The sequence below is a fragment of the Bufo bufo genome, chromosome 5 (genome assembly GCF_905171765.1).
Source record: "Bufo bufo chromosome 5, aBufBuf1.1, whole genome shotgun sequence".
Lineage (NCBI taxonomy): Eukaryota > Metazoa > Chordata > Amphibia > Anura > Bufonidae > Bufo > Bufo bufo.
In genome coordinates this window covers 381,180,038-381,204,105 of record NC_053393.1, presented here as the reverse complement: position 1 = coordinate 381,204,105, position 24,068 = coordinate 381,180,038, and the positions used below count along the sequence as shown (strand labels likewise).

Below are 24,068 nucleotides of genomic sequence, written 5' to 3'. Positions count from 1 at the left end.
AACTGGAGAAATGTGTGTTTGCGGTTCCAGAAATTCAATTTCTGGGTTTTCTTCTCTCCGCTTCTGGTTTTCGCATGGACCCCGTGAAGGTCCGCGCTGTGCTTGATTGGGAGCTTCCTGAGAATCAGAAGGCGCTGATGCGCTTTTTAGGTTTTGCCAATTATTACAGTAAGTTCATTTTGAATTATTCCTCTGTTGTTAAGCCACTGACTGATATGACTAGAAAGGGGGTAGATTTTTCCTCCTGGTCGGTAGAGGCGCGTAAGGCCTTTTCTAGTATCAAAGAGTGTTTTGCTTCCGCTCCCATCTTGGTACAACCTGATATCTCTCTGCCCTTCATTGTTGAGGTAGACACTTCTGAGGTGGGTGTGGGTGCGGTCTTGTCTCAGGGTCCCTCTCCTGCCAAATGGCGACAGTGTGCCTTTTTCTCGAAGGAACTCTCCTCCGCAGAGAGAAATTACGATGTGGGAGATAGGGAGTTGTTGGCCATCAAGTTAGCTTTTGGGAATGGTGCCATTGGCTAGAGGGAACCAGACACCCTATTACCGTGTTTACCGACCATAAGAATCTGGCCTACTTGGAGTCAGCCAAACGTCTGAACCCGAGACAGGCCAGATGGTCTTTGTTCTTTTCAGGGTTTCATTTTGTTGTCACGTTCCGCCCTGGGGTTAAGAATGTGAAGGCGGATGCCCTGTCATGTTGTTTTCTGGGAGGGGGGAACTTTGAAGACCCGGGTCCCATTTTGGCTGAAAGGGTGGTTGTGTCTGCTCTTTATCCTGAATTGGAGGCAGAGGTTCAGGCAGCCCAGTCAGAGGCTCCTGATCTTTGTCCCCCTGGGAGGTTGTTTGTGCCTCTCACTTTACGACACAAGGTTTTTAAGGATCACCACGATACTGTCCTTGCTGGGCACCCGGGGGGTAGAGCCACAGTGGATCTCATTGCTCGGAGATTCTGGTGGCCAGCTCTTCGTAAGTCGGTTGAGGGTTTTGTGGCAGCCTGCGAGACCTGCGCTCGTGCCAAAGTCCCTCATTCACGGTCATCAGGTCCTCTCCTTCCGTTACCCATTCCTTCCCGTCCTTGGACAAATCTGTCCATGGATTTCATTACGGACCTGCCTCGTTCCTCAGGGAAGACTGTGATTCTGGTGGTGGTGGTGGACCGTTTTAGCAAAATGGCGCATTTTATTCCTTTTCCTGGGTTGCCCAATGCTAAAACGCTGGCGCAGGCATTTATTGATCACATTGTCAAATTGCATGGTATTCCTTCAGACATAGTCTCTGATAGGGGCACGCAGTTTGTTTCCAGATTCTGAAAGGCTTTCTGTTCTCGCTTGGGGGTTCGGTTGTCATTCTCTTCTGCTTTCCACCCCGCAGTCGAATGGCCAGACAGAGCGCGTCAATCAGAATCTGGAGACATATCTGCGCTGTTTTGTGGCGGAGAATCAGGAGGATTGGTGTTCTTTTCTCTCCCTTGCTGAGTTTGCTTTAAATAACCGTTGTCAGGAGTCCTCTGATAAGTCACCATTTTTTGGTGCATATGGGTTTCTTCCGCAGTTTGGGACATTCTCTGGAGAGGGGGCTTCTGGTTTACCTGATGAGGAGAGATTCTCCTCGTCTTTGTCATCTATTTTGCAAAAGATTCAGGATAATTTAAAGAGCATGAGTGAGAGATATAAGCGTGTGGTGGAAAAGATACGTGTGCCTGGTCCGGACCTGAATGTTGGTGATCTGGTGTGGTTGTCTACAAAGAATATCAAATTGAAGGTTCCCTCCTGGAAGTTGGGTCCTAAGTTTATCGGGCCTTACAAAATTTTGTCCGTCATCATCTTCCTCAGACTTGGAAGATCCATAATGTTTTTCACATGTCCCTATTAAAACCTTATGTCCAACCCACTGTACCCTCCTCTTTGCCTCCTCCTCCGATTGTGGTTGATGGTAATCTTGAATTTCAGGTCTCTAGGATTGTGGACTCTCGTATTGTCCGCGGTTCTCTTCAGTACCTCGTTCATTGGGAGGGTTATGGTCCTGAGGAGAGGATGTGGGTTTCAGTGGCAGACATTAAGGCCACTCGTCTTCTCAGGGCATTCCATAGATCCCATCCTGAGAAGGTGGGCTCTGAGTGTCCGGAATCCACTCGTAGAGGGAGGGGTACTGTCACCGCCAGATCTCTGAGGAGTTCTGACAGACGTTCTTCAGTACCTCCTGCATGATGTTCTTTTGTTTTGCTTTGACATCTCTTCTCCCTCTCTCAGCTGTCATCTATTAGCAGTGATTGCCTCCCTATATATCTCCTCCCATACTGCTTCACTTTGCGGTTTATACTACTTCCTGAACTGCTTGAAGTTGCTACTGCTGGTTCCTCAAGATAAGTCTATTTCTGTTTTTGTGTTTTCCTGTTGGCTTGATTCTAGGTGACCCTGACTCCCTCCGTATTAAGTGCAGGGAGCCGGTGGTCGTGTCCCCTCACTATTATAGGGTTTGCAGGTGTTACTCAGTATAAGGTACGTGGACATGCAACTTTCTATCATTGAGATCTTTGCATTGGCTGAGCAGTAAGGGTGAGCTCTAGGGCTTTAATAGGGCTCACCCTTTTGTTCCTTAGTTTGGGATCAAGTCAGTCGGATCTTTATTTGTTACTTATTGTTTCCTGCAACACCATCCGTGACACAAACAATCGGAAAGAGGCTTCATCGTCACCATGGTTAACAATGGAAGAACAATGATTTCAAGCATCACCCTCCTTTTAACATGTCAAGTCTGCCATTTTAACCAAATCAGCCTGACATAATGATCTCCAGCCTTGTGCTCGTCAACATTCTCACCTGAGTTAACAAGACGATTACTGAAATGATCTCAGCAGGTCCTTTAATGACAGCAATGAAATGCAGTGGAAAGTTTTTTTTGGGATTAAGTTAATTTTCATGGCAAAGAAGGACTATGCAATTCATCTGATCACTCTTCATAACATTCTGGAGTATATGCAAATTGCTATTATAAAAACTTAAGCAGCAACTTTTCCAATATTTATGTAATTCTCAAAACTTTTGGCCACGACTGTACAATTGCCGAAGCAAAATACCCTCTCTACGAACAGCAAAATCCATGGTCCTAAGCAAGCATTACCTTTGCTATCATGCACAGTCCCTTGTGATCCTAAACAGTCTATAGATGTCTCTTCTCTTTCTCCCATTAGTTTGACACTTGTCCTCAGCATAGAGGAAGGGAGAGCGCTTTGGATCACATCAAAGTACAAAAAGATGATTAAGTCAATTTTTTCAATGTTGAATTTTAGAATGCGGGAGGAGAAGGAGGCTACAGCTGATAGGCTGGAATTCTGGATAGTAGGGAGGCAACATCTGGGTCAGAGGTAAAATTTTAAGGTCATCAGCGTAGACGTGGTCCTGAAAGTTTTGAGACTCCATGAGCTGTCTCAGACCTTAGGTATACACTAAAGTGAAGATTTGCAAAGACTGGAATTTATATGTACTGTAAGTTACAAGCTTGTTCGAGAATATAGGAGTGTGAGAATGAACAAGAAACTGCTTGTGACTGGTATGACTTGATTGTGTCGGTAAAGAGGGATTTGGCCATTAACAAATATACAGGTGCATCTCAAAAAATTAGAGTATCAAAAAGTGAAAGGGATTCGGTCATGAGATTTTAGCCCTATAAGCTAAACATATGCCCATGTCCGTACTAATAACATGAATCCTAAACTGGCCTTATTAAACCTGCTTGTGGCTCTATTAGCCCAAAAAACAGGTTTTTATAACCTGTCAATCACCTACCTAAGGTGCCCAAGGGGTTTTCCGTTAATACCGGGTGCCTGGCCGCACCCATGGCCGCCTTCCCAGTCTTAATCGCCACCCTCCCTGTCTACAGTGCCGCCTTCCTCACCTCAGCACCGCCTCCGTAGTCCTCCCGTTCTGGTGTGCATGCGCCCGGCCTGATGCGCACTTCGCTCAACGAAGTCGCTGCCAGGAGTCCGTGGCGCTTCAGGCTGAGCCTAGTGCGCAGGTGCCGGATCTGGCAGGAGGGACGGGAGGACTGCGGAGGCGGCGCTGAGATGAGGAAGGCGGCACTGTAGACAGGGAGGGTGGCGATTAAGACTGGGAAGGCGGCCATGGGTGCGGCCAGGCACCCGGTATTAACGGAAAACCCCTTGGGCACCTTAGGTAGGTGATTGACAGGTTATAAAAACCATTTTTTTGGGCCAGTTTAGGATTCATGTTATTAGTACGGACATGGGCATATGTTTAGCTTATAGGGCTAAAATCTCATGACAGAATCCCTTTATTTCAGTAATCCAATTCAAAAAGTGAAACTCATCGTATAGATTAATTACACAGAGTGATCCATTTCAAGCATTTATGTTAATGTTGATGAGTATGGCTTACAAATAATGAAAACTCAAAAAAGGCAGTATCTCAGAAAATTTGAATATTGTGAAAAAAGTTTAATATTGTAGACTCATTGTGTCACAGTCTAATCAGCTAATCAACACGAAACACCTGCAAACGTTTCCTAAGCTAGGTCATCACTATTTGATTGTAGTACATACGAGAGTGGAGACACACAATCCAATCTGCTTGAGGTTCAGTATGAAGTTTCCACAGTCTGTGATGGTAATGATTGAATGAATACATTTCACACACACATTTCACTTTTTGAATTGAATCACAAATTAATTTTTCAAGGATATTCTTATTTATTGAGTTGTATCTGTACTTGGTGGTTTTCCGGGTTCAGGGCTGAATCTTTGTTATACGCTGTTCTTTATTCATAGACTACATATGGTGGACCATATGAGCATTTCCTTGCTCCGATGCTCCCCCTTTTCACACTGCATCACAAGGTTCTGTTTGTTTTGGGTCAGTGACATACCGGGCTTCATCACTATACTAAGCAGAGACTTCTGCCTAGCAGTGAGCCTGGTGAGATCACCGGCACAGATGGGTGTTCTCTAGCGCTGCCGGAGGCCGTTTTGGAGGTGGGTACTATGCACCGGGCTCACGGCTAAGCTCTACTTAGCATAGTGATGAGAAGCCTGGTACGTCAACGGCATAAAAACAGATCCATGCACTGCGCGATGCAGCTTGACACTGGGTGAGCAACGGAGTAAGAAAATGCTCATATGCTCCACTCATATGTAGTCTATAAATTAAGAGTAGCTTACAGTATAACCAAGAATCAGCCCTGAACCTAGAAAACCCCTTTGAAAGGTGTGTACACCTTAAGGAGAGGATTGTGGAACATCTAATATTCCCATGGATTGAAAGATAAAAAACAGCATGGGTTTACTTCAGGGAGATCATGTGAAACTAATCCTATTGATTTTTTTGATTTGGTGACTAAAATAAAAGATGGCGGAGGTGCAGTAGGCATCGCTTATCTAGACTTCAGTAAGGCTTTTGATACTGTCCCATATAGAAGGCTTATCAATAAACTCCAGTCTTTGAGCTTGGACACCCATATTGTTGAATGGATTAGGCAGTGGCTGAGGGACAGACAACAGAGGGTTGTAGTCAATGGAGTATATTCAGACCATGGTCTTGTTACCAGTGGGGTACCTCAGGGATCTGTTCTGGGACCCATATTGTTTAATATCTTTATCAGCAAAATTGTTGAAGGCCTCAATGGTAAGGTGTGTCTTTTTGCTGATGACACAAAGATTTGTAACAGGGTTGATGTTCCTGGGGGGATACACCAAATGGAAAAGGATTTAGGAAAACAAGAGGAATGGTCAGAAATCTGGCAACTAAAATTTAATGTTGATAAGTGCAAGATAATGCACTTGGGATGTAAAAACCCAAGAGCAGAATATAAAATCAGTGATACAGTCCTAACCTCAGTATCTGAGGAAAGGGATTTAGGGGTCAATATTTCAGAAGACAAAGGTAGGCAGACAATGTCAGAGCAGCAGGAAATGCTAGCAGAATGCTTGGGTGTATAGGGAGAGGCATTACCAGTAGAAAGAGGGAGGTGCTCATGCCGCTCTACAGAGCACTAGTGAGACCTCATTTGGAGTATTGTGCGCAGTACTGGAGACCATATCTCCAGAAGGATATTGATACTTTGGAGAGCGTTCAGAGAAGAGCTACTAAACTAGTACATGGATTGCAGGATAAAATTTACCAGGAAAGGTTAAAAAGACCTTAAGGCCCCATTCACACGTCAGCAATTTCGTTTCGCATTTTGCGGAACGGAATTGCGGAACTATTAATTTCTATGGGGCCGCACGATGTGCGGCCCAGCTCCAGAAATGCGAGCCCGCATTTCCGTTCCCGAATAAAATAGAACACGTCCTATTCTTGTCCGCAATTTCGGACAAGAATAGGCATATTCTATTAGTGCCGGCGATGTACGTGTCCGTGTTTTGTGGATCCGCAAAACATGCTACAAACGTGTGAATGGAGCCTAACATGTATAGCTTGGAAGAAAGACTAGACAGAGGGGATATGATAGAAACTTTTAAATACATAAAGGGAATTAACAAGGTAAAAAAGGAGAGAATATTTAAAAGAAGAAAAACTGCTACAAGAGGACATAGTTTTAAACTAGAGGGGCAAAGGTTTAAAAGTAATATCAGGAAGTATTACTTTACTGAGAGAGTAGTGGATGCATGGAATAGCCTTCGTGCAGAAGTGGTAGCTGCAAATACAGAGAAGGCGTTTAAGCATGCACGGGATAGGCGTAAGGCCATTCTTCCTAAAAGATAGGGCCAGGGACTATTCATAGTATTCAGTATTGTGGGTGGAAAATCTGCAGCCTGTTACGGTAGAAACAAAGTGCATGAGATTTTAACAAAGATCAGCATGAAAATTGACATGCAGTGCAAATTTTAGTTTCAAGGGTTATTTATTGAGGTTTTAAGTACAGCTAACGATTTCACATAGGAATCAAGATGTACAATAAAAGATACAATACAAAAAGAAAAAATACAAATATTGGATAACATACCAAGAACAGTACAAATATAAGTGAAGAAATAACTGGGTTCAGTATTTATGCAAGTCACCACACAAGGCTAGTATATGTACAGTCGTGGCCAAAAGTTTTGAGAATTACATAAGCAGCAACATTTCCAATATTTAAGTTTTTATAACAGCAATTTGCATATACTTCAGAATGTTATGAAGAGTGATCAGATGAATTGCATAGTCCTTCTTTGCCATGAAAATTAACTTAATCCCAAAACAACCTTTCCACTGCATTTCATTGCTGTCATTAAAGGACCTGCTGAGATCATTTCAGTAATCGTCTTGTTAAAGGGCTTCTGTCACCCCACTAAACTTTTTTTTTTTTTTGGTTACTTATAATCCCTATACTGCGATTTATGCATACATACTGTAATTATTCATTTTGGTTCAGCAGATTATGTTAAAAACGTACTTTTAAAATATGCAAATTACCTTGCTACCAGCAAGTAGGGCGGCTACCTGCTGGTAGCAGCCGCATCCTCCTATCCTAAAGACGCCCCCTCCGCATGTTGATTGACAGGGCCAGCGGACGGGATCTTTCTCTGCTGGCCCTGTTTGCATTCAAAATCTGGCGCCTGCGCTGTACCGCTCTTCAGTCGGCGCAGGCGCACTGAGAGGCGGCCGCTCGCTCGGCTGCTCCTTCCTCAATGCGCCTGCGCCGGGTGTAGATGTGACGTCATCGGCGCAGGCGCATTGAGGATGGAGTGGCCGAGCGAGCGTCCGCCTCTCAGTGCGCCTGCACGGCGCAGGCGCCAGATTTTGAATGCAAACAGGGCCAGCAGAGAAAGATCCCGTCCACTGGCCCTGTCAATCAACATGCGGAGGGGGCGTCTTTAGGATAGGAAAATGCGGCTGCTACCAGCAAGTAGCCGCCCTACTTGCTGGTAGCAAGGTAATTTGCATATTTTAAAAGTACGTTTTTAACAATCTGCTGAACCAAAATGATTAATTACAGTATGTATGCATAAATCGCAGTATAGGGATTATAAGTAACCAAAAAAAAAACTGTTCAGTGGGGTGACAGAAGCCCTTTTAACTCAGGTGAGAATGTTGACGAGCACAAGGCTGGAGATCATTATGTCAGGCTGATTGGGTTAAAATGGCAGACTTGACAAGTTAAAAGGAGGGTGATGCTTGAAATCATTGTTCTTCCATTGTTAACCATGGTGACCTGCAAAGAAATGCGTGTAGCCATCATTGCGTTGCATAAAAATGGCTTTACAGGCAAGGATATTGTGGCTACTAAGATTGCACCTCAATCAACAATTTATAGGATCATCAAGAACTTCAAGGAAAGAGGTTTAATTCTTGTTAAGAAGGCTTCAGGGTGTCCACGAAAGTCCAGCAAGCGCCAGGATAGTCTCCTAAAGAGGATTCAGCTGCGGGATCGGAGTGCCACCAGTGCAGAGCTTGCTCAGGAATGGCAGCAGGCAGGTGTGAGCGCATCTGCTTGCACAGTGAGGCGAAGACTTTTGGAAGATGGCCTGGTGTCAAGAAGAAGCCACTTCTCCAAAAAAAAAAAAACATCAGGGACAGATTGATCTTCTGCAGAAAGTATGGTGAATGGACTGCTGAGGAAGTCATATTCTCCGATGAAGCCTCTTTCCGATTGTTTGGGGCATCTGGAAAAAGGCTTGTCCGGAGAAAAGGTGAGCGCTACCATCAGTCCTGTGTCATGCCAACAGTAAAGCATCCATTCATGTGTGGGGTTGCTTCTCATCCAAGGGAGTGGGCTCACTCACAATTTTGGCCAAAAACACAGCCATGAATAAAGAATGGTACCAAAACACCCTCCAACAGCAACTTCTTCCAACAACAGTTTGGTGAAGAACAATGCATTTTCCAGCACGATGGAGCACAGTGCCATAAGGCAAAAGTGATAACTAAGTGGCTCGGGGACCAAAACGTTGACATTTTGGGTCCATGGCCTGGAAACTCCCCAGATCTTAATCCCATTGAGAACTTGTGGTCAATCCTCAAGAGGCGGGTGGACAAACAAAAACCCACTAATTCTGACAAACTCCAAGAAGTGATTATGAAAGAATGGGTTGCTATCAGTCAGGAATTGACCCAGAAGTTGATTGAGAGCATGCCCAGTCGAATTGCAGAGGTCCTGAAAAAGGGCCAACACTGCAAATACTGACTATTTGCATAAATGTCATGTAATTGTCGATAAAAGCCTTTGAAATGTATGAAGTGCGTGTAATTATATTTCACTACATCACAGAAACAACTGAAACAAAGATCTAAAAGCAGTTTAGCAGCAAATAATATTTGTGTCATTCTCAAAACTTTTGGCCACGACTGTATATGGTAAGATGGCACAAAGAAAAGGAAGCAAGCTATAAGGTAATACGCTATTGTATTATCTTATAGCTTACTTCCTTTTCTTTGTGCGATCTTACCATATAGATCAGTAGAATGGTAGGACATCCAGGGCTCCCAGAACTTCTCAAAGGCCACAAAGGTATCTGTGCGAATGGCATTAAGCCTTTCGTAAAGAAGTATCCTATTGACTGTCCAGTACTGCCTGAAAACTAAGTGAAGTCAACAGTCATTTGAAAGCTACATGGATTCTAGCTGCTAAAAGTATATACTGTGATAGCTTAAATTTGGCATAAGGGATTTAGGGGTCATTATTTCAGAAGACCTAAAAGGTAGGCAGACTGTCATAGAGCAGCAGGAAATGCTAGCATAACGCTCGGGTGTATAGGAAGAGGCATTAACAGTAGAAAGAGGGAGGTGCTCATGCCAAGGGCAGACATAGGATAGAGGCTTCCCAACACCAAGGATAATAGAGTGCATATTCGGCTCCTGAATCTCCTCACAATTGGACAGGCCCACCATATGTGAAACATTGTGCCCTCCTCATCACATCCACGGAAGCACCGTGAAGAGACCTCAGGGTATATGTGGTGTAGTCTAGCTGGGACCATCTTTATTGATGTTTCTGCTAGAGTGGTCTGCCAAGATCCCTTAGTGAGAGTCTAGGAGCGCTGGTACCACCTAGAAGCTGAATATTCTACCTCCAAATCCTCCTCCCATGCTTTCATATATAGTAGTGTAGATCCTTCCGTTACACCATTAAGTCATTAAGTGTCCCATACATCCTAGATAATAGACCTTGTTTGTATAAATAATACGTTACAGAGCATTCAAAGGGTGTGAAATCAAAGGAGCCGTTAGATGTCTGAAGAGTGTAAAAAAGAGAAGATTCGGTTAGCATTAAACATTTCCCTCATGGGGAGGTCATATCTGTCCTTAAAGTCAGCTAACGAAATTAGTTAACCTCGGACAAGAAACGTGTGAGGAGCAGAGCTTATTGGATCTCCACCAATTAAATGTGTGAGCCTGCAGCACCGGTGGGATCGCAGGGTTTCCCAAAATATATTCTAACGGGGAGTTTTTGGGCAATGCAAATTTTAAATCCACACCATGTCAGTTCTTTCTGCAGATTTTAGTCATTTTGATTTAAGCAGGATGGAATCCATGGTGAATATGCAGCAAAACCTGCCACAAAATAAACAATACATGTGGATTTTGCCAGTATTTGCTGTGGAATTTGAGACAAAATGCATACAGCTGAATAGAAGAGGTGCTGGAGTCGGCACCGGGAATCCAATATGGAGTGGCGATACTAAGGATAGGTCATCAATATAGGAAACCAGCCAACCTCTTTATTGTTCTGCTCTGGCATGCAGGACTTTTTCTCTCAAAAATAACTGATGTCTTATGGAACTGACAAAAACTGATGTAAACGGAGCACAACTGATGCTCAAAATAAGATTTTTTTTTTCTGCTCTTCTGACAGATCAGAAAAGCAGAAAGCTCAACGAAGATGGTAACTCTTAGAGGTTTCACAAAAGGAGAGGGGCTCTTTGTAACCTCATTAGCACCCCAAAACATGATTTTGAGGGCCACTGGTCCCCTCAGGTGAAGAAGCGCTCCCCTGCCTGTTAATGGACAGAGCCGGATATCGCGCCCAGCCCTGACAATATGGGCCCTTCACCGCTGCTTTGAGTAACGGCACAGGCAACGAAGCTCAAAGTCAGCTGATGAGCCCAACTATGTATGGGTGAAACGCGTCGGGATCATGACGTGATAAACTAACAGCATGTTTTTGCTATAATATAAATTTTACTATAATAAGGATCGGTTTACGGTAGTGATATACAAACTTTGACTGTTATTTCATCAATTTATTATTTTCTGGGTATATTTTTTTGAGAGTATATTGAGCTCCTAATCGTGATAGTGACATTCTTTCAGTTAGCATATACTAGTTGTTAGCTTTACCCCTATTCAGGGCCATCCTAGGGCACTCAGGAGGTTTCTTATACGGGATCGCCCCTATCAGGGTGGCCATTCCGTTCTTAGGCAGGGCATTAAATAGTCAGGGCCAGTTTGAGGGTCAGAGCCCAAAGGATATTATATTTGGCCCGCACCTGCCTATCCGTCTCTATAAGTGCAGAGGATAGACTCATTTAAAATCAATATTTGAAGGGGCTCACAAGCGGCCCCGAACGCATCCGTCCAGCCCTAATGCATTCTGAGTGGAAGCGGATCTGCTCAGAATGCATCAGTCTGGCAGCGTTCAGCCTCCGCTCCGCTAAGCAAGCGGACACCTGAACGCTGCTTGCAGCGTTCGGGTGTCCGCCTGGCCGTGCGGAGGCAAGCGGATCCGTCCAGACTTACAATGTAAGTCAATGGGGACGGATACGTTTGAAGATGACACAATATGGCTCAATCTTCAAACGGATCCGCCCCCCATTGACTTTCAATGTAAAGTCTGGACGGATCCGTTCAGGCTACTTTCACACTTAGAATTTTTTTCAAACTATAATGCAGACGGATCCGTTCTGAACGGATACAAACGTCTGCATTATAGGAGCGGATCCGTCTGAGCAGACATCAGACGGACCCGCTCTGAATGGTAGTGTGAAAGTAGCCTAAAGCATCATGCTCATTTAGTATTTAGATTGGAAACCAACTGCTGTAACATGTTAGCATTTCAATGCCTGTATTATGGCTGCAACAAATAATATCCCATGATTGTAGTGAACCAGATAACTATAATCTAAACTCAGTTCAGTAGAACTGCAGGAAAGACTGGGGGTTGCTGCTGTAATTCAGGCATAAATTGCTGCCACAGTATAGCCATCTGAAACTGGCCAAACTTTCTTACACACAAGTCATAATATTCAGAGAAACAAAAATAAAAAAATATATAAAATTTACATGTTTGAGAGTCAGGTTTATTATTAAACAATTAGGACAACAAAAGATTAAATAAGCCAAACTGAAATTTCACTTCATAAAGTTGTCAGTTTGGTTAAGGAATGAAACATTACTAGATTCAGTCACATTTTCTGGAGGCTCTCCTTGATGTCTGTGGTTTCTTCTTTCTTCTGAAAAAACAAACATACATACATGGTGAGGTATCGGGGGGAAAAAAGTAATAATTTGACAAACATGTAGAAATTGAGCTTGTAATTTCTTGAAGAAAATATACCCTATATAATATGAAAGGAACACACTTAACAAAATTCTGCTTCTATCTTTTTACATTTTGAAATACTTGGGTGTAAATGTTTATAGATCTCCATTCAGTCTTTCAGCAATGAGAAGATCCACAATATATGTTGGGCATGATAATCCACTCACAAAAGAGACAAATATATGTCATGAGGCAATGGTATGTGTATTACAAGGCACAAGACCATCAAGTTGTACTAAAATGCAATAAGAACGGTGAGCATGTTAGGCTACTTTTACACTAGTGTTTTTTGCGGATCCATCATGGATCTGCAAAAACGCATCCGTTACAATAATACAACTGCATGCACCCGTCATGAACAGATCCGATTGTATTAGGTCTTCTATAGCCATGACTGATCCATCATGACCACCATTGAAAGTTAATGGGGGACAGGCAGGCAGCGTTTTGTGTCCGCCTCCAGAGCGGAATGGAGGCAAACTGATGCATTCTGAGCGGATCCTTTTCCATACAGAATGCATTAGGGCAAAACTGATCCGTTTTGGACCGCTTGTGAGAGCCCTAAACGGATCTCACAAACTGAATGCCAAAACGCTAGTGTAAAAGTAGCCTAAAGAGCTGCAGCCTCCTCTTTGAGCATGAAAAGTCAGAGCAGAGCAAGCTGCAGGGAGCAGAGCTTGAGCTCCACAGAGTCCGAGCCAGTGAGAGCTTTGCTGGAGTGACCAGGGATGGCCATGCAGAGCCTGCAGGCGGCTGTTTGTACAGAGAGGATGAGCTTTGTGTCTGTCATCAGTCAGAACCGAGAGCTGCAGCATACAGACACAGCGAGAGCATCCAAACACTGTACGCTGCTGACCCTTTACGAGGATACACGCAATTAATATGCACAAGATTCTGCCTCCATATTACTATAAACTGAGCTGATGGGGCCATCAATTGCTAAGCAGAGTGAGACAAGTTGCTTTTCTAAGAAAAATTATTTGTATTGTTTAAATACAGAACATTGTCCTGAATGTCTTTCTTGGCGATAACATACTAAAACTATGATTTAACCGTTATTACTGCTGGCCAAGGAATCATAAATGTTGGTTGGAGCATATTTCCATTCGTTGGAATCAATCAATTTTAGGTCCATGCACATTAAAATGATTTCTAGCCGGATGATAGGAGGTATAAAAAGAGTACTTGCATCAATCAGAAGCAAATCAATTTTGTTCAAACTCCTTTATCAATAACAGATAAACCTGATACATTTAGAGTCTACAGTTAAAGTTTAAAAAAATTACCTTTTTAAGGGTGCTCAAAGACTCCTTAATCATACGATCCATAGCTTCAATTCTGAAAGGAAAAACCTTCAATATAGTGATTACTCTGACATGAGAAGATGACTGACATTTACTTTATTACAGTACATCACACAGCTGTCTGTCACAGAAGTCTGAAAGCACATAAAATTCAATGGATCTGTGCTGTGCGTCAATCATAAATGTATGAATAAGCAGCCCTAGTGCTTTATTTATGCTTACTCTGTTTTTATTAAAGGGGTTATCCCATCTTAGACAATGGGGGCATATCGCTACGATATGCCCCCATTGTCTGATAGGTGCGGGTCCTACCTCTGGGAACCGCACCTACAACGAGAACGGAGCCGGGGAGAGTTGTGGCTGGAGGACCCCGGGTTTCCCAGGATCCGTCCACCACCAGGCGCAGCTCCCCGCCTCTCCCATTGAAGTGAATGGGAGCGCACCGCGCATGAGCGGCCTCGCTCCCATTCATTTCTATGGGGCCGACGGAAATAGCCGAGCCAGTGCTCGGCTATTTTCGGCGGCTCCATAGAAATGGACGGCGGCTGCGCATGCGCAGTGCGCCCTCCTCCACTTTCTCCGCTCCGTTCTCCTTGTAGGTGCAGGTCCCACCTCTGGGACCCGCACCTATCAGACAATGGGGGCATATCCTAGCGATATGCCCCCATTGTCTAAGATGGGATAACCCTCTGTATTTATTTTATGAAATATAACAAATGAGCCATCAAATAGTTAAACAGAATTCCATGAGGTCACGCAGGACCCATATAGATATGGCATCAGACAATGATGTAAATCAGGATTGTGAGTTTTGCGCACCAGTGTGCAACAATGTGTAATTACATATCGAGTCAAAGTCAATTTGTAGATAATAAACTGCAAAAAAGCTAACTGCAATAAAATCTATCTTCTATTTTCCCGCAATTTCGGGACGTTGATGTGTCTTGTATATATACACCCTTTAAAATATAAATATAAAATATATATTAAAAAAAGGTGGGGGGAGGGGGGCAGGAATAGGGAAGTCATGGGAGGGAAACTGTCATGATCACCCGCCTAGCCTGTATATGCTAAAAAGGGTCACAGCATGTTCAGACACTCAGGAGAATCCAAAAAAGTGAGCAGGGGGTAACATCTGCTCATGAATATCTGACCTCTCCTGTTGATCCGCTATCAGTTCTTCCGTACGTAAAATATACCGAAGTTCCCTAGTGCACACAGAGGGTGGGTGGAAAGGAATCTGGTTCTCCAATGCCTGGGAATTACCATTCTCGCTGCAGTCTGAAAATGGCTTAGAACCCCTTTCTTACCTTCAGCCAAGAAGCCCAGTATAAGAGAGTAGGGTCTTATTTGGAATCGTCTTACCAGAGTATTTGGCATATACTTGTAAGACTCAATCCCAAAAGGAGCAAATTGCAGGGCAGCTCCACAAAATATGTAATAGAGAACCCCTTTCTCTCTCACATCGCCAACACAAATCCGACACTGAGGGAAATATATGGTGTAATGTAGTTGGACAATAGTACCATATAGAGAGAATTTTTTAATTCTTTTCTTTGGCTTGTGCCACCAATGATATTCCACGGGACATCGTACACATTTTGAGAACATCTTCCGTGAATTGGACCTGTAAATCGGATTCCCAAATATCAAAGAATGGGGCCCTGTACGTGCCGCACAAGTCTAGGAGAACCTGATACAATGCAGACAAAGTACCCCTTCCATCCCCCGATTGTAAGTACATCTTGTCAAACTCCGTCAGAGGGCCAGTCGCGGTGTTAGGTAACGTGGCTTCTAAAAAATGAACGCAGCTGAGCGTATCCTAACCACAAAACCATACAAAAGGTAGCGCTCGTACGCAAGGCTTCAAATGAAGTCAGCTTCGCTAAAGTTAAGACATCCTATCTTCTCAGAAAACCGTTGTAATTAGAAACGATGAGGGATCTAATCCCCGGCTAAAAGCTGGGTTGCAATATAACAGTCATAGGGCCAGGTCTATACGAGATCTGTGATCTTGAGATCCAATCATCCCAGACTGCTAGAACATGTCTCAAGATATGGCCAATCCAATCTGGGTGGTCTGTCTCCCAAGGTGACCCAGGGCGCAGCTTTAAGAGATAGTGGAGACAGATTGTTCCAGGGAGACCCTCAACTTCTGTGAACCCCTGTGCGTCCAGTCTAGTATCCTAGAAAGTATACTGCGTTGTGATAAAGGTGAAAATCTGGGAGGCCAAATCCTCCAAGAGATTTAAGTTTAATTAGAACCCGCTTGTTTAACCTAGGCTTACTGGTATGCCATAGAAAATCTGGTGAGGGCCTTTTGTATGGCCGAAGAATAACTCCTCTGAACATAGATGGGTATGGTCTGAAAGAGGTAAAGGAATCTGGGAAGGATATCCATTTTTAACAGTATTCATACGGCCAAACCACGACAGGTGTTTCAACTTATACAACCCTAAGTCTTCAAGGGTCCTCTGCAGTGGCAAGTAATTCAGGGGGAATATTAAATGTACTTGCGCTGGAATTTGGATGCCCAAATGTGTCAGACTTTGGTCTTTCCACTTAATTGAAAAATTGCTTTGGATGGATAAAGCCTCTGTCTGGGATTGGGAGACATTTAATAGTCCTAGTGGGATTCACCTTAAAATTACTAAGGTGATCAAACCTGTCACCAAAAGCTTTATTTATATCAATACTGCCCAGTTCTTCTCTGTCCTATACGGTGCTTCTGAGGGGGAGAAAAATTGAGATTCTGCTCCCTCTCTATGTGCTGTATATGGGGAATATCAGGCAGTTAGTCCACTCACCAGCTCAGGGAAAACTGAGAATTGGAGATTAGAGAGAGTCTGTAGAGGGGGAGACTACTACATAAAGCCAGATCCAAGTCCTAATGGTCAGAAATAGTTTTATTCCTCCTAACAACTTATTTTGAAAAGTCAACTCTAAGTGTAGGCATTCTTTAAAGAGCAAAACAGGATGCTTGCAGACACTAGTATACAGCACCCACTGAACTCAATGAAACACCAATATCCGTAAACTGCAAAGCAAGGGATTTTGGGCTTCATCAGAAACATTCAGTTCTCATCTCTATAAACATAAAGCTGAAATTAGTCAACACAGACTTTTGGACCTAAAAGTTAAATTGTGTTTCAGGTTGGTGGTATTGTACACTGTAAAGTGTTTGCAACCCACAACAAATCACCTTTGCTGTTGACTGGTGCAGAATTCATTAATTTTCACAGTCTGTGCTTCCCAAAAATCCTGTTTAAAAGAAAAGAAACAACCACCTTTAGACATGTATAATGATTAAATGACCCACGCTCATTAATGATGACATTTTGCCCCAATACAATCAGAGGGTAGTTTGCAAATTAAGCCTCATTTTCTTTAGAGCTGCATACTACTTAATATGTCTGGTTTAGATCACTGCAGCAGTTCCATACACAGCGTACACCCCTGCATCTCATAAATAGGACGACTCTCTGGCACGCGTTGTGTACTGGACAGCTCCAGCGTTTGGCATGCACTGGAGCTGTTCGGTACAAACCCGCTTAGTCAAAACAGGTAAGTCACCCAGAGTTTCTCTAAGGGTATTTGACACCAATTTATGCCGCCCTCAGATAGGGCACCATAAACCGGTGAGAGGTTCCCTTTAAGCCACTACGCTTGCCTTCGATAAAAGAGTATAAAAGTAAATTAACAGCTTTACTACATGTACTTTCCTTGGAAGCTTAATTTTTTAAAGAAACATCAAGCACAATCTAAATAATACATTTGGGCAATATTTTATAGCAGTTGGTTTAAGCGCAAGTGCACAACGCTACTCTGCAACACTGACTGAACTATCACCAATCTACTCGTCAGCCCTCCACAATCATCCTGCCACTGCTATAAACAATATATTGGGGTATATACGGGTGTCGGCAACCTCTGTTATGAAACTACAGCTCCCAGCATGGACACTTGCTAGGATGTTCTTAAAACTTATAAAAGTGAATGGAGCATGCTGGGAATTGTAATTTTACAACGTCTGGAGTGCTGGAGGTTACTGATCCGGTCATAGGGAGACAAGGTAATACTGAACTTCAAGTAATTGCTGGAAAGCAAAAAACAAACAACTGCCTCTGTGGAAGCTACTTTCTTACAAACAATTCCAGTTTCCAGAGGCTTCGTATTTGTATGTAAGGGAACAGCGTACCAAAGTCTCCTTCTCCAGCTCTTTTAAAGCATGAGTTTCAGCTTCAAGACTAGAGAGCTCTTGTGCGACTATTGTGCGAAAATGATCTAATTTCCGAAAGCTGAAGATAAAAAGAAAAGAAACAAAACACATAGGTCGTGCCTATAAATACACTTGGCTCTGTCTGTGGTATTCAGCAAATGTGCAATTAAAAGCAATATTAAATTATATATATATATATATATATATATATATATATATATATATATATATATATATATATATACACACACATACATACACATATACATACACACATTAGCTATGAACAGCTTTGCATCTTTTTGTTAATGACTGCAAATGTACACTACATACTTTCTAAATAGTCAAACATGTCTTACCATTTTGCTTCTGCATAGTGTGTGAAAGGGTCATTTTGTATTAATCCGTGTCTAGCCACAGTGATGATCGATGCTTGTTTAAAGGGCTTTTTATACTGCTCAATGCAAACTATAGGAGGACAAATCCACATTGCTCAGTCCCCATAAAATTAACTGAAAATATGTTAGCAACGATGATAGTTAGGCCTGCATAACAGATGTGATCAGATGACAATTGAGCGTTTCTTAGTTTGTCCCCTGATCACTGCCAGGGCCGTCCTTGGGGGGTGTGTGTGACCTGTGCGGCCGCACACGGCACAAACCTTCACTCCCTAACAAGGCGCCAGATGATGCCCTGGGTCGATTCACCCAGTTTCTGGGCGCCCCTGCACCTAATCATGTCTGCACTCACAGGATGCATATAAAATGGAGCAGCCACCTCAACACTGGCAGTACAAGGGAACCACTGATCCCCTGTCCTGGCATTCAGTGCTTTGTCGTGTTATGTCATTCCATTGCCTGTGACTTTCTGCAGATGCCAGTCTGCCCTGAAGAGACTAGGGCTGCATAACGTCATAGGACCGGGGAAAGGGGAATAAATTATATATATATATATATATATATATATATATATATATATATATATATATATATATATATATATAGTGCACTGTATACTAGGGCACTGCACAGAGCATGGGGCCCAATCCTGAGGCTTATTTCCTCCATTAGCCAATACTTCGAGTTGAGGCATGGTTAATAAAGCCTGCCGAAATCAGATCAGATGTAACATCTTATTGTCATGGGAGACCTTCGAGCACATCCTCTCAGGTAATGTCACATCCGGTCTTCGGAATTACTCATTTTTATTTTAACAAACAAATAAAAGCTATATTTTTTATTAGAGAGAGGGATAAAATTACATGCTGCCGATAGAAGTATATGGAGAGGAAGGGAAGCAAAGGGTGCTGGCGCTGTCGAGACACACAAATGTAGAGGGAAGGGGAAAGTAAGAAGAGGATCAGAGTGAGATACAGATGGAGATGCTGAAGCAGTTGTGTGAATTTTCTATTACACCCCAATTGCTTTATTGACATCAATGCTGTTCTCTGTAATGTCCTATATGGGCTCAGAAGAAAGTCTATGGTCCCATCTTGATTCAGTCTCCTGCAGTGAGGAGATCATACATGACTGCTGGGGGTCTCACCACTCAGACCTCCACCAATCAAAACCTTTGTTAAGTTACTGTGATAGTGACAATTTAAGCGTGATATCTGACACACAGGGATGTTTATACAGTCTTCAAAGAAAGGGCAGATGGCAATCAGTCAGCCCAAACTGAACATCTCTCTACTATGGTTAGGTAGGATTACAGGAAAATAACTGTGGTTATTTGTGGTACCCCCCCCCCCCCCTTTTATATTGACTGTTCCACATTTTTTCCTAATAAGTTTGTGGGCTGTTCCAAACCAGAGACTAAGAGTGACCCAATAAACACTTTTTGAACAATAACGCTTGTTTCCTATTATGGGGGTCAGGCAAATATGAGGCGTGTTCCCTTGTTATACCTGCCCTCAAAAGAACAGAAAAAAAGACTATAAAACTTGTGTTAGATCTTCCTGTCATTTTCTTCATCTTATTTAACTTTTTTTTTTTGTACTTCTTAACGATACTGATTGGGTCACCATTGCTAGTTGGGTGCCACAGTAGTCAGCACTGGGCCCTATTAACTTTAATATACTGCATTTATAAATGACTTGTACAATGATTGTATAGTAAAATATCAAGTTTCAGATGATACTACACGTGTAAAGTAATTAACTGAAAAAAGGAGAAAAATACTGCTTCTGCAGCAGCCAGAGATATGGGCCTAGTCTGGTTTATAAAATGCTGACAATTTAAGCTTTAAAGCAAGACCAAGACCACAGCATTAGCTCCACTACATCAGGAGATATAGGGGTCATTTATTAAGACCGGTAATTTAGACCCCGGTCTTAACCCCTATATCTGGATCCACCAAAGTTATGACCAGATACACACACACATACACACAGTGGGGAAAATAAGTATTTGATACACTGGCGATTTTGCAAGTTTTCCCACCTACAAATAATGTAGAGGTCTTATCGTAGCTACACTTCAACTGTGAGAGTCAGAATATAAAAAAAATATATATAATAATAATAATCCAGAAAAATCACATTGTATGATTTTTTAATAATTAATTTGTATTTTATTGCATGAAATAAGATTTGATCATCTACCAACCAGCAAGAATTCTGGCTCACAAACCTGTCAGTTTTTCTTTAAGAAGCCCTCCTACTCTCTCATTACCTGTATTAATTGCACCTGTTTGAACTCGTTACCTGTATAAAAGACACCTGTCCACACACTACAACCTCTCCACCATGGCCAAGACCAAAAAGCTGTCTAAGGACACCAGGGAAAAAATTGTAGACTTGCACACGGCTGGGATGGGCTACAGGACAATAGGCAAGCAGCTTGGTGAGAAGGCAACAACTGTTGGCGCAATTAGTAAAAGGAAGAAACACAAGATGACTGACAATCTTCCTCAGTGTGAGGTTCCATGCAAGATCTCACCTTGTGGGGTAAGGATGATTCTGAGAAAGGTCAGGAATCAGCCCAGAAGTACACGGGAGGACCTGGTCAATGACCTGAAGAGAGCTGGGACCACAGTCTCAAAGATTACAGTTAGTAACACACTACGCCATCATGGATTCGAATTCTGCAAGGCATGCCAGCACATGTCGAGGTCTGTTTGAAGTTTGCCAATTTCCTATTGTATCAAATACTTATTTCATGCAATAAAATGTTAATTATTTAAAAATCATACAATGTGATTTTCTGGATTTGTTTTATTAGATTCTGTCTCTCACAGTTGAAGTGTACCTACGATAAAAGTTACCTCCATTCTTTGTAGGTGGGAAAACTTGCAAAATCGCCATTGTATGAAATACCATATTTTTCTCTTTATAAGACGCAGCCAAAAGTAGGGGGAAAATGGCCGTGCGTCTTATAAAGCATACACTAGCGAGTGCTTCCATTATGGAAGCACTCACTAGCATGCATTAGGTGCCGTGAGCGGGGAAAAAGCGCTCACCCTCCCTGGTCTTCTTGCTAGGGCCCGGCTCCATTGTCCTGACCCCGTACAGCGTCACGGCGTAGTGCGCACACTATGACCTGACGCTGCATGCAGTCAGGTGACAGTGCAGCGCGGGCCAAAGAAGATAGGGGAGCGGAGCCGCGGCGCAGGAGAGGTAAGAGAAGTTTTTTTATTTTAGTCTGATGGGGGTCTGAAAGAAAAGGGCTGATCTGAGGTCTGAAAGAAAAGGGCTGATCTGAGGTTTGTTTGGGGTCTGACATGGAGGGCTCATATGGGGGTCTGATGTGATGTCCTGATATTTATGGGGGTCTGATGAAAAATATTTTCTTCTTTTCCTTCTCTAAAATCTGGGGTGCATCTCATCATCGGTTGTGTCTTATAAAGCAAAAAATATGAGATATATATATATATATATATATATATATATATATATATATATATATATATATATATATATATATATATGAAAATATGAGACGCACAGGAGTGGATGAAACCACTGAAGGAGGTGCTCACAGTAAAAAGGATTCGCCCCTCCTCTGAAGAATTTAAACAGTGTGATATAAAATACTGGGCACTCGCTCTATAGGTAGAACCATGCGGTTTGAAGAAATATGCCAATTTACAATTGATGGATTTATTAACGTACACTTGTACACATATACGAATAAAAAATAAAATTATAAAAATATCCCCACAATTGAGCGCATACGTCTAATACATATAATAATGGTATGACCTAAAATTGTGGTTAAGAATACCTAAAATAGTGGATAAATGAACATCAGTGCTACAATATAATAATATTCATCCTGCGGCTCAAACCAGTTAGATCGCAACTAGTGACTTTGATATTATAGGAGCTGTTGGATTGTTGTTGGGAGATTGCTAAATCTCCTATATTTACTTAGTTAAAGAATTTGGATCCGCTAATAGGGACAAAGTTACTGAGTCTACGAGCGGCGTCCCGCTATTACTCACTGCTCACTAGTTGCTGTTACGGTCTTCCACTGCTGAAGTTCTGGTTCTCTGTGTATGAAGAAAACTTGCTCCCAGGTTGTTTCTGCCGCCGGTCTGTATGGCTCTGGGCACCGCTCCGTAATACTGAAGAGCCGGTGTCCTCAGAGTCTTTAGATTACCTGCTTCCACGCTGAATTCTGTCTGCAGTCACGATACGTAGTATCCTCGTGCTGCTATCTTAATTGGTCAGCAATCTTGGTTAGTCAGCGTGCCAGGTCCTCGTTTCTTTACAGAATACTCCGGTCTTCTACAACATCAACCTGGGATATTTCAAGCGTATAATCAACACAAGTTCATATGGGTGAAATGGGGGTCATGGACCAAGACCCCCATTTCACCCATATGAACTTGGGTTGATTATACGCTTGAAATATCCCAGGTTGATGTTGTAGAAGACCAGAGTATTCTGTAAAGAAACGAGGACCTGGCACGCTGACTAACCAAGAACGCTGACCAATTAAGATAGCAGCACGAGGATACTACGTATCGTGACTGCAGACAGAATTCAGCGTGGAAGCAGGTAATCTAAAGACTCGGAGGACACCGACTCTTCAGTATTACGGAGCGGTGCCCAGAGCCATACAGACCGGCGGCAGAAACAACCTGGGAGCAAGTTTTCTTCATACACAGAGAACCGGAACTTCAGCAGTGGAAGACCGTAACAGCAACTAGTGAGCAGTGAGTGTGAAGTGTACAATCGGAGACTCAGTAACTTTGTCCCTATTAGCGGATCCAAATTCTTTAACTAAGTAAATATAGGAGATTTAGCAAGCTCCCAACAACAATCCAACGGCTACTATAATATCAAAGTCACTAGTTGCGATCTAACTGGTTTGAGCCGCAGGATGAATATTATTATATTGTAGCACTGATGTTCATTTATCCACTATTTTAGGTATTCTTAACCACAATTTTAGGTCATACCATTATTATATGTATTAGACGTATGCGCTCAATTGTGGGGATATTTTTATAATTTTATTTTTTATTCGTATATGTGTACAAGTGTATGTTAATAAATCCATCAATTGTAAATTGGCATATTTCTTCAAACCGCATGGTTCTACCTATAGAGAGAGTGCCCAGTATTTTATATCACAATCTATATATATATATATATCTATCTATCTATCTATATCTCAGAATTCTCTCAATCACTAAATATAAAGGGGGCACAGAAGGCCCTCTATATAAAGGGGACAGAGGAGAGGCACAATGATTTTCACAGAGTGTGGCACTATATACACAGTGTGCATCTGTGTATATGACTACCATCGGGGCACTGTGTGTGACATTTTATTTTCAGGGGGTATAGTATGAGTCTTTCAGGGGCACAGTGTATGTTACTATTATATTCAGGGTACAGTGTGTGCCACTAATAGGAGCTTATTTTAGCATACAGGGTCTGATGTGTTAGTAAAGCAAGAGGCTGAAGACATCTGGGAGGGAAACTCTGCAGACACAAGTTGTGGCCATGAGAAGATGAGTTCTATAATTAAATTATGCATCCATTGAGTGTTTATGAGTATGTATGTAGTAGCCATTACATCTATAGTAGGGTGTGGCCATTCTGACCTAAATCAAAAT

General features: G+C 42.6%; 1 protein-coding gene across 1 annotated transcript in view; it reads right to left on the bottom strand.

Annotated features, from left to right (window-relative positions):
- Positions 1-12,278: 12,278 nt before the first annotated feature.
- SYCP2L (synaptonemal complex protein 2 like) overlaps positions 12,279-24,068 on the bottom strand; it is a 102,100-nt gene continuing 90,310 nt past the window's right edge. Inside the window, exons 27-30 of the mRNA XM_040432502.1 lie at positions 17,979-18,078; positions 16,983-17,041; positions 13,763-13,814; positions 12,279-12,387 (exon numbers count right to left, since the gene is read on the bottom strand). Coding sequence (XP_040288436.1) covers positions 12,340-12,387; positions 13,763-13,814; positions 16,983-17,041; positions 17,979-18,078 — 259 coding nt within the window. The 3' untranslated portion in view covers positions 12,279-12,339. The remainder of the gene's footprint in view (positions 12,388-13,762; positions 13,815-16,982; positions 17,042-17,978; positions 18,079-24,068) is intronic.